Source organism: Zeugodacus cucurbitae, chromosome 2, assembly GCF_028554725.1.
Source record: "Zeugodacus cucurbitae isolate PBARC_wt_2022May chromosome 2, idZeuCucr1.2, whole genome shotgun sequence".
Classification (NCBI taxonomy): Eukaryota; Metazoa; Arthropoda; class Insecta; order Diptera; family Tephritidae; genus Zeugodacus; species Zeugodacus cucurbitae.
In genome coordinates this window covers 67,509,268-67,524,755 of record NC_071667.1, presented here as the reverse complement: position 1 = coordinate 67,524,755, position 15,488 = coordinate 67,509,268, and the positions used below count along the sequence as shown (strand labels likewise).

The following is a 15,488-nucleotide window of genomic DNA, read 5'->3' as shown; positions in this document are numbered from 1 at the left end:
AGATTTATTTATTTGTAAAAAAAAGTTAAAAAAAAACATTTCGCATACATAACTAAAGCTGGTTACTTTCACGGTATATTGCTTAAATTCTCAGGGAATACCCATAGTTTTATAAACAACCCATTGCGCATGTTCATCACATGTGCCGGCGCAAAAAAAAAACAAATTGCTAAGTAGCCAGCAAACACAATAATCAGCGTGAGGTACATGGTACATTGGCATCTTTAGAGAATGCAGTCAGACAGTCAAACTTTTCTCTTCGTGGTATATAAACAAATTTGGAGAGCGGTGAAAAGCCGGAAAAGCACAAACGCAGACAATTAATTTCAGAAAAAAATACAAACAAGCAGTTCAAGAAGAGTTAGCCTGGGAAGCAAATCTAAAATTAACATAATAATTAAAAAAAGCGAGAAAAACATAGAGCAAAAATATCTAGATATTGTCAATGCACGCAACATTCGTCAAGTGCACTTTCAGTTTGGTTTGTAATTCTTATTAAGTTGAAGAAAAGTGAAAAAAAACAAGAATTAAGAAATCAAAGGTAAGATACCATTTTTTTTATTGTAATATGATAAATATTTATTAATGTAAAAACCAGAAAACAAATAATGTAGTTGTAATTGTACAGGTGTGCAAAAATCTGAAATTGCTTGAAATGCCCGCAAGTTCCACATTGGCATACTAGCGGAACATCATTTTATGGATTTTCCTATGCTATCGGTGGTGCAGAAAAACGGATATGTCACGCGATTTATTAACGCATGTATACCTGTGGCATAAATATCGCATTCCATTCAATTCAGCAATTCGCTAGGCAATTGCAAAAGTGTTCATTTTATTGATTTTATTTGCCATTTGTAGCTATAGAGTTATTTATTGCTTCAAGTAATGTGTGTGTGTGTGTGTGTGATATGTGCACACCTTGCAGGGATATTAATTATTTCCGTCGGACCATGAGGTAGCCATAATAATTATGAGAATTACTAAATGTGCTTCGATATGATCTTAAACTAAATTGCTATTAGATCTCAATACTTTGCAAGGAGAAAATTTTACAAGTTTTAGCTTACACCTAAATACCTTTAAAATACGTATGTTAAAAAAACAGGGGGTTTACTGCTCTAGCACTATTATTTCGAAATAAATCATCTGCAATATTAACAAACTCCAAATTCAATAATAGCAAACTTTTATAATTTACAGAACACATATGAAAACTAAAGACATTGAGAAAATGACAATTTACTTAACTATTTAATTTCTATTACAGCAACAATATTTGATTAAATAGCGCCATATAGAGCTGTTATAAACCTATTACATTGTGCTGTGGTAAGAAAAAGCCGCCAAGACGCCGTACCAAACGAAAATGGAGCGCAAATTGCTATACGCCTTTCGGGGCTGGATAGCATTTGTTGCTTTTATGGATTTAGGAACAGCATTTCGTAGTTATATAGAGAGAAGAAGCTTCCTTGGTGATCATACGGATACGCAATTTATTGAAGGTGGGAAAATGTATTTTTTTTTTTGTTTTAAATGATTATTATAATTAGTTAATATTTTCAATCTATAGAGAAATTTCATTATTTGTATTTATTATTGGAAACGTATAATAAAAAAAATAATTAAACATTATTTATTATTAAAGACAATTACTTATTAAACTTTATTTTGCATATTTTCAGGCGATTACACCATATCCCGCATAATTGGCATGTATTGCTTGCTTAAAGCGATTGCGTTGGTTCATTGCACGCTCTACATTCACTACAGACCGTAAGTACCTGAAAACCTGAATAGATTTGTACCACTAGCACCACTGTCGTAGCTATTATTAAAACAGTGTCATCAGTTTTGCCGTTAGCTATGCTGTACGAGTAGAGTGTATTTTGCGTTTAAAATTCTACAAAAGTAGCAGTTAAAAAAATAGTTTAAAATACACTATATTTGAGACAGTTCAACTACAATAACAGCATATAATTCATTTGTACATATTGTAATTATTTCGATATGGCTTCTTTTTTTCATGGTTTTTCATTTCTTTACAGAGTTGTTAGCATGGGCGGCTGCTCATTGGCTTTAACCATGGTTCTTTATGCTTCCGAAGCTTTGTACTTTCGTTCGAGTACATTGAACTTTTATGTGATATTTCCCTGCGTTCTAAATTGTAAGTACAACCGTGGGCTTAACATTATTTTTGTAAATATAAATTTTTTGTAAATTCTAATATATTTTCATCTATTTTAGCGATTACTTTACTTGGGCTCATTTACATACCGAGACGTTTACGCCTATGGGAGCCCAATGTAGATATGGATGATGAAAACTCACAATTACTGAAGCAAATGACTGGTTTCAAACGACGTCGCACGAAAAAGCAAATATAAAATTTTGAACAATTCTAAAATGCATTGTACATTAGAGTGATATTTTCATGGATACAAATCAATTGGCATAACTTCAACGGATCCCTTCCAATCTTATTTCTGATTAGAAAAAGTTAAAGCAATTGAGCTCATTAAAATTTATATTGCAGTATTAGTTTGGAAAAAATACGATCTGCCCTTAAATAGCAGCATATATTTAAGATTAAAAAAGTTATTTGTAAATATATTAACCGCCATATATAGTATTGGTAAAACGATACAACTTAATGCATAATAGTTGAATACATGTAAACGTAGGGGCAGTTTATATTACTAAGTAAAAATGTGCAATTAAATCCAAATATCATATTTCTATGCATAAGCACTTGTAGGAGAACACATATTATCAACACTTTCAAATATTTACTACTATATTTATATAAAACTAATACTAAGCACGTCGTCAATTTAAACATTAATTAACAATACACATTTAATATCACATACATATGAAAAATACACATTTAAATCAGGCTAAATTATTTAAAAAATATGTATACAATAGCAAGTTCAACAGCCATTTTAAATTAAAACATCTTTAAGATGATAAAGCAATAATAGATTAAGTATGTAGTTGTAGATGCAAAAGCGAATAAAAATTAAATGATTAAAGAAAAATACCTGTATGTATGTATTTACGCAGAGATGGTGTAGTAAAATGTGTTTGATTTAAAGATCCGGATACGTCAGATTTTAGATTCACATTACAGCATTTGTAATTATTATCAAAACGAGTTTAGTATAACTGTCAAAAACACAACTAGAAAAAAACCCTATCCCTTTCGCCGTGACGTCACGTCCTAATTTTTGTAATGAGTACTTGAAATGAGAAATATTGGCGTGTAGCAATTTATATTGTGATATTGCTGAAATATTAATTTTTTTCTAGCCCTTATTGCAATCGCTAGATAATTTACATGTCTTTTATGCAACCCTGTGTAGAATTGCGATTTCTGATTCAATTCTCCCGGTCTTTTCTTGTTTCTAGTTGTTCAATGAATTTTCAAAAATAATACGCAGAATGTATAAAAATCGAAAATTCGGTAAAAATGCAAGATCCATCAAAGATACAAATGCGTCAGGATCTAATGAGAACAAAAGACCCTTGGATTCAATAGATGAGAATGCATCGGTAAAATTCGCAGTAAGTATACCCACAATGCTTTCAATTAGCAATGGATTTACTATATCAATCACAACTTTTACAAAACGGGAACAGCGTACTTCCTTGAATCTCGGTCTCAGTCAAAGGAAGACGCAGCCATCAACAAGAAACGTTGTTGCAGCTGAGATTTGCATGCTGGGTGATGGTGGTGGTAGTAGCGAAGAGAACATACCAGCTTCCCAAGAGGCAACTCAACGTTACTTGTCACAGCGTAGTACGATCGCTTCGACACTGGGTCGCACACAGTCGCGTAACACCAGTGTTCGTCCACCCAAAAGTTACTTCGAATTGGTTTTAATTAAATCGGGTGTACTTTTAGACGAAGCAGACAATTTTGTACTATGTGAGTATGCGTAACTGAGATGCCATGAAAATATTAATAATTCTTTAAATTTACTTCAAATTAGCCTGTGATCATATTTCGTTTGTAAATAAATTTCGTGAAGTATTCATGAAATGTTCAAATTATACCGAAAATGTGGATATGTTTAAAACTGGTTTAAATGATGCATTATCGCCCAAGTGTAAATATAGTTTGAAATTGTTAAGCGGTTGTACAATCAATGTGCCTGAATACAATTCATCGTATCAATCACAAGAGAGTATGATTGTAAACTTTTTGATGGTCGACTTTTTACAAGATGCAGTTGTAGAAGTTTTGCTACAGAAAATAACGGAAGCTGCAGGTCAGAGGTAATCAACCATTAATATGTCTATTTACTTTTATATTGATAAGTAAAAATAATTAATTCTGCATGCTTCTAGAACTCCTTTGTTTCTTGGTAATGGCACCGTACCTTTGTTACCACTGCTTATGGTGCAATTGCGTTACGTAGCGCAGTCGCATAGTTCGTTAATATTTGAGCGCATTTGCACTGCATTTAAAGAAGCGAGTGAATCAGCTAAACAGGATATCATAATAAATGCCGAGTTAGTTTTGGACGAAAGCAAACATGATGACTTCGTACAAATGCTATTGTAAGCAACTTTTTAGCGTTTAATTGTTAATCTTAATTATTATTAATATATTTTTTTTTGGTAGAGAAAATTTAACCACAAGCAAAGACTTGTTCAGCTCTATATCCATTAAATCCTTGACAAATCTGAACTTAGGCCGGAGCATGCAATCTCAGCTCCGTCAGCGTATACTAGATTATATAAGAGAAAATGATTTTAATAACGCGGTATGCGATTGTTTTTTTTTTACTTTTTTTTTGGAAATATCCAATGTTACTAATGTTTACAATTTCCACAGGCTTTACCGTTATTAGTGAACTTTCTTTTGAAGGCTTTAAATGATAACAGTGATGAGAATGTCATTGAGGTAGTGTGCGGTGCATTTTGTTTTATTATTCTAACACCATTGCTTAATGTATTTATATATACAGTTAGTTACAACAACACGTCAAATTTTGGTATGGCGCTTAAACACAACCATGGATGGCCCAACACAGCAAGAGCTTTTTACTTTTATTGAACAAGCGCTGATACGTTCTAAGAAATTCTTTAGCGTTTGGCAAAAATTGTTGGCTTCTTTGCCAGGCAGCCAATTCAGGTTTGCGTAATAATATTTTATGTTCATTATATCGTAATTACTTGTAATATTTTTTATGATCCTATCAGATGCTTGGATTTTATCATACTTCTGCTACTACTACATATTAAAGAAGATAATTATATGTATATTGGTAATATTGTAAGTGTAAAATGGAAATATTATGCTAAAATTTACACACTAACATACATGGTGTATTTCATTGTCGTCTTTGTACAGCTTCGTCGACACATAAAACTGGAACATATAACTGTTGATATATTTGTTGAAATGAAGTCAAACTATACAACGATTCTAGAGCAACACACACATATTCTTATGGAGTTGATTCTTGATTTTCTAAGAGAAAAAAATAATGTTGTCCGAGGTTTCGCCATTGCATCATTTGGGTAAGATGCTGTAGACATTTTGAAATTAAATGCACTTTTTAAATTTTACTCTACTTATTTACAGCATATTATTTAAAATATGTGAGTCTATTCAACGCACCATACTCAAGAGGCTACTGAAGCTGACATGTGACAGATCCACCCAAAATTTAACAACTTTAGCGTTGGAATTACTTCGGGAATTGCAAAGAAAGTATCGTGCTGAAATACAAAATTGGGGAACTCTTCTGATGGTAAATGGTTATAGCTTGTTCATATATGAGTATAATATATTTTTATTCAATATATTATATTTTTTAACTCAAACTTTTTTTTTTCTTAATTTCTAAGCCTTTGTTAGACCGTCTGAGCGATATGTCACTTTCGCAAACCCGCTTGGCGATGGAGTTACTTTGTTCAATAGCATTTCCCCCACCACCGCTTTCGGAATGTACTGTGCTGCAAGATCAGCTTGATATGATATTGAAAAAGCAAATTATAAATCATGCTATACAGTAAGTTTAGCTCAAAAAATACTCAGTTAATATATTTTTCCAACATGTAGTTTGTTATTTTAAAGTGTAAGAAAGCAAGGCATCATTGGCAGTGTACAGCTTATCGATTGTATGGCGCGCATTGAGGATACTATTATAGAACATGATGATTTCGACACTTCATACTCGAACGCCAGTGCGCTGCCTGATGGGCGAGGCAAAATGGCAGCGAATTTCATAAGTAAATATTTTAATATACCCTTGACCATTTATTGTTTATTAACCATTTAATTCAATACTCATTTGCAGTGCTTGTGGAATCGGCCTGTATACACTGTCCGGAATCCTTAGCACTCTTCTATGATGAACTTGCAAGCAGCTGCATGTGCATGCCCAGCGAACGCGATACATGCACACAACTTGACAAACCGTATTTGATTTGGTTATGTGATGTTATGACGTTTTATTTTCAAAATAGTTTTGTTGCCGAAGAGTCACCCAACAAAACATTGTAAGCATGATTGCGCGCATGTTTAGCATGTTCAAAACAATAATATATTTATTTATTGTTAACTTTAGCGGTATTGATTTGACTTATCAAAAATGCATCAATACAATTGACGACACAGCTAATATGGAGGAAAGTGAGATACCATCAATTGCTATTAACATAGCAGAGTTGGTTTTGAAGCCGGGCACTGTGTATGTAACATTTTAAATTATTATCTTCGAAGTGTACATATATATTTCATATTTATTTATGAAATTGTAATTTTGAATTGCAGTTCCGCTTCATCGATTCTTGTGCTTGCTCCACTCTTCAATTTAGTGCGTTCACTACATTTGCAACGGTATCAAGGTAGTTTGGAGCAAATCAATGCATTGCTTGGTTGCGCTATAGTATTGCCATCATTTTTCGATGACTCCAATAGCGATGCATTATTCTATGATTATGACGAACAATTACAAAAACGTATTTTGGATATATATTTTCATTGTGTGAATTGGATGCGCGAAACGGTGAGCTCCTTTTCAACGCAACAAGAACCGATGATACGATGCAAGGTAGATATAATGCGTTGTTGTTTTTATATTATTTTTTTATTTCCCGATTTCTTAATAATTAGGTGCTGCATCGTCTAAGCGAACTAATTGCTATCGAAGAAAAATTGCGTTTATTATTGGATAAAGCACCAGTTGATTATTTACCGCCACAAGCGCAATTTATAACTTCGAATGCTGCGCTTGCAAGCGAAAAGGCAGCAGGTTGGTTTCATTTTGTTAAATAATTTTTTAGTTCTAGTTTTTATTTTTTTATTCATTTATTTACGTTTTTTATTTATTTTTTTTATTAATTTATTTATTTTTTATTTATTTTATTTATTTATTTATTTTTTTATTTATTCATTTTTATTTATTTATTTTTATTTTTTTATTAATTTAATTACTTGCTTTATTTATTTATTTATTTATTTATTTTCATTTATTTTTATACCCTGAACACGGTATAAAAGGGTTTGTCACGAAGTTTTTAACACCCAAAAGGAAGCGTCGGAGGCCCTATAAAGTATATATATAAATGATCAGTATGTTGAACTGAGTCGATTTAGCCATGTCCGTCTGTCTGTCTGTCCGTCCGTCCGTCTGTCTGTATATATACGACCTAGTCCTTCAGTTTTTAGGATATCGTTTTGAAATTTTGATGTTATTTTCTCTTCAAGAATCTGCTCATTCGTCGGAACTGCCCATATCGGACCACTATTATCATATAGCTGCCATACAAACTGAACGATCGGAATCAAGGGCTTGTATGGAAAACTTCCGCATTTTACTATATATCTTCTAGAAATTTGGTGTGAGTTATTGTTAATAGAAATAATTTAATCTCCGAAAAAATTGTTCAGATCGGCATGTATAGCATATAGCTGCCATACAAACTGAACGATCGGAATCAATGGCTTGTATGGAAAACTTCCGCATTTTACTATATATCTTCACGTAATTTGGTGTGAGTTATTGTTCATAGAAATAATTTAATCTCCGAAAAAATTGTTCAGATCGGTTCACTATAGCATATAGCTGCCATACAAAATTTTCGCATTTGACGTGGTATCTTCACGAAATTTGACATGGATTACTGCTTAAGGTAATAATATAATCTCCGAAGAAATTGTTCAGATCGGTTAACTATATAACCTTAATGTTTCTAGCAAACAACCCGGCTAAAAAGAATTAGTAAAATGTTTTCTTTTTTTTACTTACTTCTTCTTACGTCTTTAGATTTTCTTAAACACATAGTTACTAAAAGAAATGCACCTGTGAAGGGTATATTAGCTTCGGTACAGCCGAAGTTAACGTTTTTTCTTGTTTTATTTACTTTTTTTTATTTTTTTATATTAATTTTTTCTGTTTATTTATTTTTTATTAATTAATTAATTAATTTTTTATTTAAATTTTTATTTATTTTTTATTAATTAATTAATTTATTTTTTATTTAAATTTTTATTTATTTTTTATTAATTAATTTATTTTTTTTTTTTCAATTTAAATTTTTATTTATTTTTTATTAATTTTATTTATATTATTATTTTTTGCTATTGCTACTTTTTAATTAATAATTCGTTTATTGTTTTTTTATATTTTATTGCATAATAATTTAATAAATTATTTTTATTAAAATTTATATCTCTTTAGGTCGCGGCAGGCCTGCTTCTTCCAGCAAAGGCGAACAGAAAGCACATAAGGACAAAGAACTAAGCTCTGAATCTATAGTGTTCAATGATACACATGTGGGCAATGTAACAAACGCTGGTGATGTTACTAAAAAATTGGCCAACATTGGACGCTCGAAAAGCACCGAACATAGAAACAAGTTTGATGTGCTATATAGACCGCGTGAGAAATACAGGTACATATTTATATATAAAAAAAACAATATCGTTTTGTTCTCTCTTTTCTGATATTTTTATGATTAGACAAATGGATTCCGATATCATGTTGATACTACGCGAGAAATTGGTAATACAATATCCATTGCCCAGCGAGCATATTGGCAAACATATTGGTTTGCTTGAATTTCGTTTTATTTTATATGATTTGGTGTGCAAATTAGAGTCGATTAATAATGCGCAAAAGCTACAAATTGAGCTGCCGTTACAACATGTTGCCAAACCAGAATTTTTCATGTCCGATTTATCGAAGTTTTTACAAACGATATTGCAAAACATGACAATGGTAAGCAAATGCAAAAATGCATTTGAATTTATAATATTTTTTAAATTTCTTCGTTTTTTAAATTAATCAAATTTCAGCTTTCGAAAGAGATAAACAAACAATTGGAACTTGTTAAGCATGTATATAGCAATGGCGATCTCTTTGCTACCGATTTCAATTATGTAAAAGTTTGTTTTAATCTATGTGTACGCTTGTTGTCAGTTTTCTTCGCTTGGCCGCAATTCAGTGATGGTAATGCCACGGAGACGCTTTTGAAAGGTAATTTAAATACAGTTATATATCGGTGTATCTTTTTCAATAATTAATAAACAATATTTCTGCATAGAATCTTTGCTTGTGCTGTTAGACGAATCTCAGAGGAAAAGTTTGCATAAAAAAACGGCCGCTGATGTCGCAGCCGCAGTTTTTGAAGTAATGCTTGCATTTGAAAGCTCTATGGTTGACTTGAAAACGGCAGTGTATTTATTTGATTTGCTGAAAGCGCTAAAACGTTTCTCCAATCAATGTTCTACCAATAAGAGTAGTGAACTAGAGCAACGTAAAACGTTATTTGAGCGACATGAAAAAGATATACGTTAGTATTTTCAATTGTATGCTCCAATATAAAATTTAAAAAATTTAATCTTTGAAATTTCCAAAGGTGCTTTGTGTAAGAAATTCTTACAGCGGAAATGGTTTAGTTACGAGGGTATTGCAGAGAAGGGCGCTACATGCAATATATATTTGGACGTTTTGGTTAAAGAGTTTATAAAGAATTCCGATTTCACGCGTTTGCGCAATATATTATGGGCTTTACTGGAAGAGTGTAAACAACTTAAGGGCAAGGATAATGCGTTGAAATCGTTTCCGAATTTCAAAAAGTGAGCGAAGCGCAAGTGCATCAAAATTTATTTGCTGAAATTTACATTTTTACAGAACCAATTTTCCATTACTCTTTCGCGCGTTGTGCGAGTCAACGGTGGCTTATCTCGGTGAATCGATAAATCAGGGTGCCACACAAAAGGCTGACAAAATGAAGATATGGGAGAAGAGTTGTGAGCTTTTCAATGTCTTGCTTGACATCGTGAAATCGTTAGATGTGCCAAGAAATTTTCAGTTATTTTTAAAGGTATTTAGAAACTATATAATATGATATTCAATTTATTGCAATTTTTTTGCAAATAATTTGTTGTTATACAGTGGAACTTCCATAATTCGCACTTCTATAACTCGAAGATCTCAATTTGTCAAATTTCATACAAATCTCCTTCCATAAATCGAACTTTTCGACCAGGGCATAATACAAAATTTAAAATTTTACTATCGAGGCACTAGGATTTCATAAATTATGTAACAAAAGCATGGGATACAGACGTCGAGAGCCAGGCAATAGCAAAGTGCAACAAACAGAATTAAAGAATACATGTTTTAACGTATTTAAATGAAACGTTATGCGAAGTAAATAATTATTGAATTGTGTAGAAATCTATATTTTACAGCTTTTTGAAAAATTTATGTTTCAGAGTTAGGGAAGTTCCACTGTATTTTAATTTCTATTATTTAAGCTATTTTTATTTTGTTTTTATTTTTCTTCTACTATTATATCAAATGTTTATTTTTAATTGTTTCATACAAATTATAAAATTTTAATATTATTTATTATTATTTAATTGTAATATTTTTAATGTTTGATATTTTGTTATTTTATTTTATTTATTTTTTATTTTATTTTATTATTTTTTATTTTATTTTTATTTTATATTATATTTTATTTTATTTTATTTTACTTTATTTTATTTTATTATATTTTGTTTTGTTTTATTTTATTTTATTGTATTTTATTTTATTTTATTTTATTTTATTATATTTTGTTTTGTTTTATTTTATTTTATTGTATTTTATTTTATTTTACTTATACTTTATTTAATTTGTTTTAATATGAGTTTCTAAGTTTATTTATTATAATTTGTTTTATTAATATTTTTTTATGTATTATGTTTTATTAATTTTTATGAATCTTGTAATTTTAATTTAATATTTTATTGTTTTCTTTCTTCGTTTTCAGTCTGCCCATGTATACCTGAAACTTTTCCTACAACATGGCCTGCGTGTGCTTGATCAATTCTTTCGCGATGAACCTGGTCGTGTTAGCGAGTTTTTAAAGAATTTACAAACTGTCACTCGTTTTCTACATAATTTATGCTGTCATTCAAAGGTAAGTTAATTTAAATTATAAATTGTTTATTATTTAAATTTGTTAATATATATATTTTTAATATTAAATTAATTAATATAATAATAATATATTTTTAAATTATTAATTCCTCTCAATATTAAGTTGAATTATTTGGATGATAAACATTTGTATCGAACATTTACCAAATTGTACTCGAAATTGTAACTAATTTTTAACGCACATTTAGGCGCTTCAAAATACAGCAATAATTAGCCAAATTCCAGCACTACGTGAAACTGTTGAAACAATAGTTTTCCGTGTAAAAGCGCTCATGACAGCTAATAAGTGCTCATCTGTCTTTTCTATGGGAAATCTGAAGAATAAAGATCTTCATGGCGATGTTATCTTGTCACAGGTAAGAATTTGTACATACATATTCATTTAAACCCATATAACTGTTGTGGAACATAGTCTAAATGTATGTAATGTGCTTTGATTAATTAGAAGTTAACTAACCTAACCTTCGTATTAAATGCAATCATCCTCACATTTATTTTCACACAAGAATTAAAACAGACAATATTATTTACATATATATTAATAAATATTAAACAATTGTAATCAAAATATAATTGTATTGAAGATTTTCTACATCTATTCAATTAAAAAACATTTTCCAATCAAAAACAATTTTTTATACCTTTACACGGTTTTCATACAATAACAATGACGCATATATTTTTGGTGAATATAAAATATTAAAACAAGTTAAACATTACAAAATAAATTTCAATTGGATCAATTGGAAATAAGTAGTACATACCAAATTACAAACATAGGTACGTAATGTACTGTAATACTGTCACTAACTTAGGAAATATGTTATTTGGGTTTGGTTTCGACAGACTTTTGTTCCGTAGTAAGAACTTCGGACAGCATTGTGAATTCGTGACATCATTGTTGTCATATGGTCATCATCAAAGTTAGTCTGAACAAATACATTAAGCGTTTCCGCAGCCTTCAGAGCTTCAGATACACTCAAGGTTGGATAAAACTCTGGTTCGTCATCTTCACCGTCGCTATCTTTGCTATTCGCGTCGTCGGCGATGATATTATCCACAATGTTTTCATCAGACGGCTCTTCACAAGTGGCGACAGTATCATCGACACGCGCATATTGTTCAAAGTCCTCGTTTGATATGGGTAACTGATGCTTATCAATAGCCTTCGCCCAAATGCTCAGCGGTACGTCGTCTTCTTCATTAAAATCATCTGAAGTTATGGTACATTCTACATTGCTTCAGACAAAACCAGCATGTTTGTAACAGTTAAAAATTGTTCCTTGCATGAGTTGAGTCCAGGCATCTTGAATCATTAGAATAGCATCAAGAACAGTGATCTGCGGGCACTCAACACTACTGCATCCGTCATCTAGAAACTGGATGATTTTTAAAATAAGGTTTTTACGAAAATGTGCTTTCAAAGCTCGAATGATTCCTTGATCCATGGGTTGCAAGAAATACTAGAGTTATGCTTTTCAAGTCTGCAATATGGGGATGTGCAGGACAGTTGTCAACTAACAGCAGGATTTTCTTATTCTTTTTCGTAAGTTCACGATCGCATGCGCGTGCCCATTTGGTAAAAATGTCACCAGTCATCCAGGCTTTTCGATTGCTCTCATAATCCACTGGCAAATGCCGTACATTTTTAAAACATCTGGGACGTTGAGATTTCCCGATTACGAGAAGTTTTTTTTAGCTGTGCCACTCATGTTGGCTGCCACCATCACTGTTATTCGCTACTTTGATAAGTTTCCTCCTGTACATTTTTCACCTTTAAATTTCAACGTCTTGTCTGGGGTTAATTTATAAAACAACCCGATCTCATCTGCATTAAAAATTTCATCATCACTAAATTGAGCACGTAGAGTAGGCCAAACTTTTTCCAACCAATCGTGTACATCACTCTGTTGTACTGACAAAGGCTCGCAAACAATCTTTCCACTGACGACTTACTTCTGTCTTACTTTAAAACGGTTTATCCAACTCATGGAAAATATGAAATTTTGCATGTCTGACTGCCTAGCAAAAAAATTTGCTTTCTCTTGTAGCAGAGGTATTAAGAGGTTTTCCCCGGTCGCGCTGAAGCTTAAAGAGTTTGCATTTCAAAACATTGGTATTAAATAGGCTCGATCTTGTATTTATTCTTTATTGTTGATATTGTAGAATGAGATACGCCAAATTCCTTTGCGAGGGTCGCGTATGATTCGCTACCTTCTAATCTGTGTAATATTGCACTCTTTTCTTCAATTGTAAAACACTTTCTCTTCCCAGAACTCATTTTATGGCGCTTTATGAACTTGTCATAACAAGTGACAAACACTAACTGTGATTTACGCGCGCCAATAAGGAGAATTGAACGGTGAAGCGCGTCATTTTAAACGGACGAATTATCGTAAAAAAATGTCGCTATAAACGGTTTGTCGCTCAAACCGGAGTCGCACTAAACGGTTCGGTTACATTTTCTCAGTATCTAACTATTAAACCGAACTTGAGTTACATTTTCTCAGTATCTAACTATTAAACCGAACTTGAATAAATAATATCGACGCTAAAAACGGTTAGTCGTTATAAGCGACGTCGTTATAAATTAATTCTACTGTATATATATATGGTAAAATCATAAAATCATGGGTTTTTATTCTGTAAATACTATAAAGAAATACCAAAACATATATGTGTCCACTTTTCATCTCTTGTTGCTCTTTTTTTCTTTTAAAAAATGTGTATTATTCGCAATATTCGCATTACGTATCATACTTATCATTACCTCTCCTTCTCTTTACGCTCTAATTTTAGTTTGATTTTGAGCTATATACTTTTGTATATATACCTATTTGTCATACCTTCATCTGTATTTACCTACGTAGACATGCATGTATGCTGTTACAGTGCGAAATGTTATTATAAATTTGCGCCTATCAATATTTTACAGAGTTACAGTGCAAGAGAACACGATAGCGAAGAAGACATACCGGACGATGATGATAGTGTTGACGAGACGGTATTAGACGAAGATGAAACAGCTAATACAAGAGAGAGTGTAGCTTCTACCAGCACCAATAATCGTAGTAAATCTTCGTCGCGAAGTAAATGCTTCTAAACGCTGGCCTCGGTGTCATTGTGAAATTCGAGAACTTATATTTTGTAGTTGTAATATTGTTTTTTTTTTTTATATATGTATTTTTTTTTGTTAAATTCGCGTCATGTACTTACGATTGCATACCACGTTGCTCGGCTCGGCGCCGGTACTAAATCGCATATCGCGTATTGCAGAACATTTTTTTGTTATAAATATTATCTCAATTTTATGTGCGTATATGTTATTTTCGTTAAGGGTTTCTAGAAAAGAGATACAAAAAGGTTTATTCAAAATTTAAAATTTTTTAACCCACCTAACTAAAATGTATTAATTTGTGTTTTGTTGTTTTTTATCGTAATTTTTATGGGTTAAAAAAGAATAACTAAAAATTTCACATTCAAAGGAATTAATTTTTAAAACTTCAAGAGATTCATGAAATTCTGTACTTCAAATCGGTATTTTCATTTACAATTCTTGTTATTTAGTCTTTCTATGCGGTTTATAACCAAACGCCGAGTCTTCTGATAAGCAAATACAAAATAGTGTTATGTACTCGTCTTTTAGTCTGTACTTCCTTTGTTGCAATACGAGTATCAGTCATCACTGCAAAGTGGCATTGGAATCTATAGAAATGCTGTGGTACTTATTTAATGTAAAATACTTTGAAAGTATGTATATTTTTTATTTATTTTATTTTTATTTATTTTATTTTTATTTTATTTTTGTTATTTATTTTATTTTTATTTATTTTTTTTTTTATTTTATTTTTATTTTTTTTCCTTTTTTTATTAATTTAATTTTATTTTAATTTTAATTTTTTCATGTTTTTTTATTTATTTTATTTATTTATTATTTATTTTTTTTAATTTTTTTATTTTATTTTTATTTACTTTTAATTTTTTTATTTATTTATATTTATTTATTTTTTATTTTATTTTTTTTATTTACTT

At 31.0% G+C, this 15,488-nt stretch overlaps 2 protein-coding genes across 4 annotated transcripts in view; both read left to right on the top strand.

Annotated features, from left to right (window-relative positions):
• The first annotated feature begins 63 nt into the window (after nt 1-63).
• Nucleotides 64-3,046, top strand: LOC105219061 (uncharacterized). The gene is made up of 5 exons (XM_011194985.3): nt 64-541; nt 1,271-1,505; nt 1,686-1,776; nt 2,049-2,167; nt 2,248-3,046. The coding sequence occupies exons 2-5, from the start codon at nt 1,370-1,372 to the stop codon at nt 2,385-2,387; spliced, it is 486 nt and encodes a 161-aa protein (XP_011193287.1). The 5' UTR covers nt 64-541; nt 1,271-1,369; the 3' UTR covers nt 2,388-3,046.
• A 315-nt stretch (nt 3,047-3,361) lies between these two features.
• Nucleotides 3,362-15,488, top strand: part of LOC105219060 (Fanconi anemia group D2 protein homolog) — a 44,760-nt gene continuing 32,633 nt past the window's right edge. For 2 of the 3 annotated variants that reach the window (XM_054225232.1, XM_054225231.1), the window contains exons 1-24: nt 3,362-3,570; nt 3,646-3,934; nt 3,999-4,284; nt 4,357-4,569; nt 4,634-4,775; nt 4,847-4,915; nt 4,980-5,146; nt 5,215-5,287; nt 5,366-5,535; nt 5,600-5,768; nt 5,866-6,029; nt 6,095-6,249; nt 6,318-6,519; nt 6,588-6,710; nt 6,794-7,073; nt 7,136-7,274; nt 8,703-8,916; nt 8,984-9,242; nt 9,320-9,500; nt 9,568-9,816; nt 9,883-10,102; nt 10,158-10,350; nt 11,287-11,436; nt 11,645-11,812. In XM_054225232.1, coding sequence (XP_054081207.1) covers nt 3,448-3,570; nt 3,646-3,934; nt 3,999-4,284; nt 4,357-4,569; nt 4,634-4,775; nt 4,847-4,915; nt 4,980-5,146; nt 5,215-5,287; nt 5,366-5,535; nt 5,600-5,768; nt 5,866-6,029; nt 6,095-6,249; nt 6,318-6,519; nt 6,588-6,710; nt 6,794-7,073; nt 7,136-7,274; nt 8,703-8,916; nt 8,984-9,242; nt 9,320-9,500; nt 9,568-9,816; nt 9,883-10,102; nt 10,158-10,350; nt 11,287-11,436; nt 11,645-11,812 — 4,398 coding nt within the window. In that variant the 5' untranslated portion in view covers nt 3,362-3,447. Of the gene's footprint in view, nt 3,571-3,645; nt 3,935-3,998; nt 4,285-4,356; nt 4,570-4,633; nt 4,776-4,846; nt 4,916-4,979; nt 5,147-5,214; nt 5,288-5,365; nt 5,536-5,599; nt 5,769-5,865; nt 6,030-6,094; nt 6,250-6,317; nt 6,520-6,587; nt 6,711-6,793; nt 7,074-7,135; nt 7,275-8,702; nt 8,917-8,983; nt 9,243-9,319; nt 9,501-9,567; nt 9,817-9,882; nt 10,103-10,157; nt 10,351-11,286; nt 11,437-11,644; nt 11,813-14,391; nt 15,230-15,488 lie in introns of those variants that run through there. The other variant, XM_011194984.3, reaches the window with a different exon arrangement.

Bases quoted from the DNA above. Each gene is read 5' to 3' on its own strand.
- LOC105219061 (XM_011194985.3), top strand. From the start codon at position 1,370: ATGGAGCGCAAATTGCTATACGCCTTTCGGGGCTGGATAGCATTTGTT. The intron at 1,777-2,048 runs GTAAGTACCTGA...ATTTCTTTACAG, and splicing joins CTCTACATTCACTACAGACC to AGTTGTTAGCATGGGCGGCT. The intron at 2,168-2,247 runs GTAAGTACAACC...CATCTATTTTAG, and splicing joins ATTTCCCTGCGTTCTAAATT to CGATTACTTTACTTGGGCTC.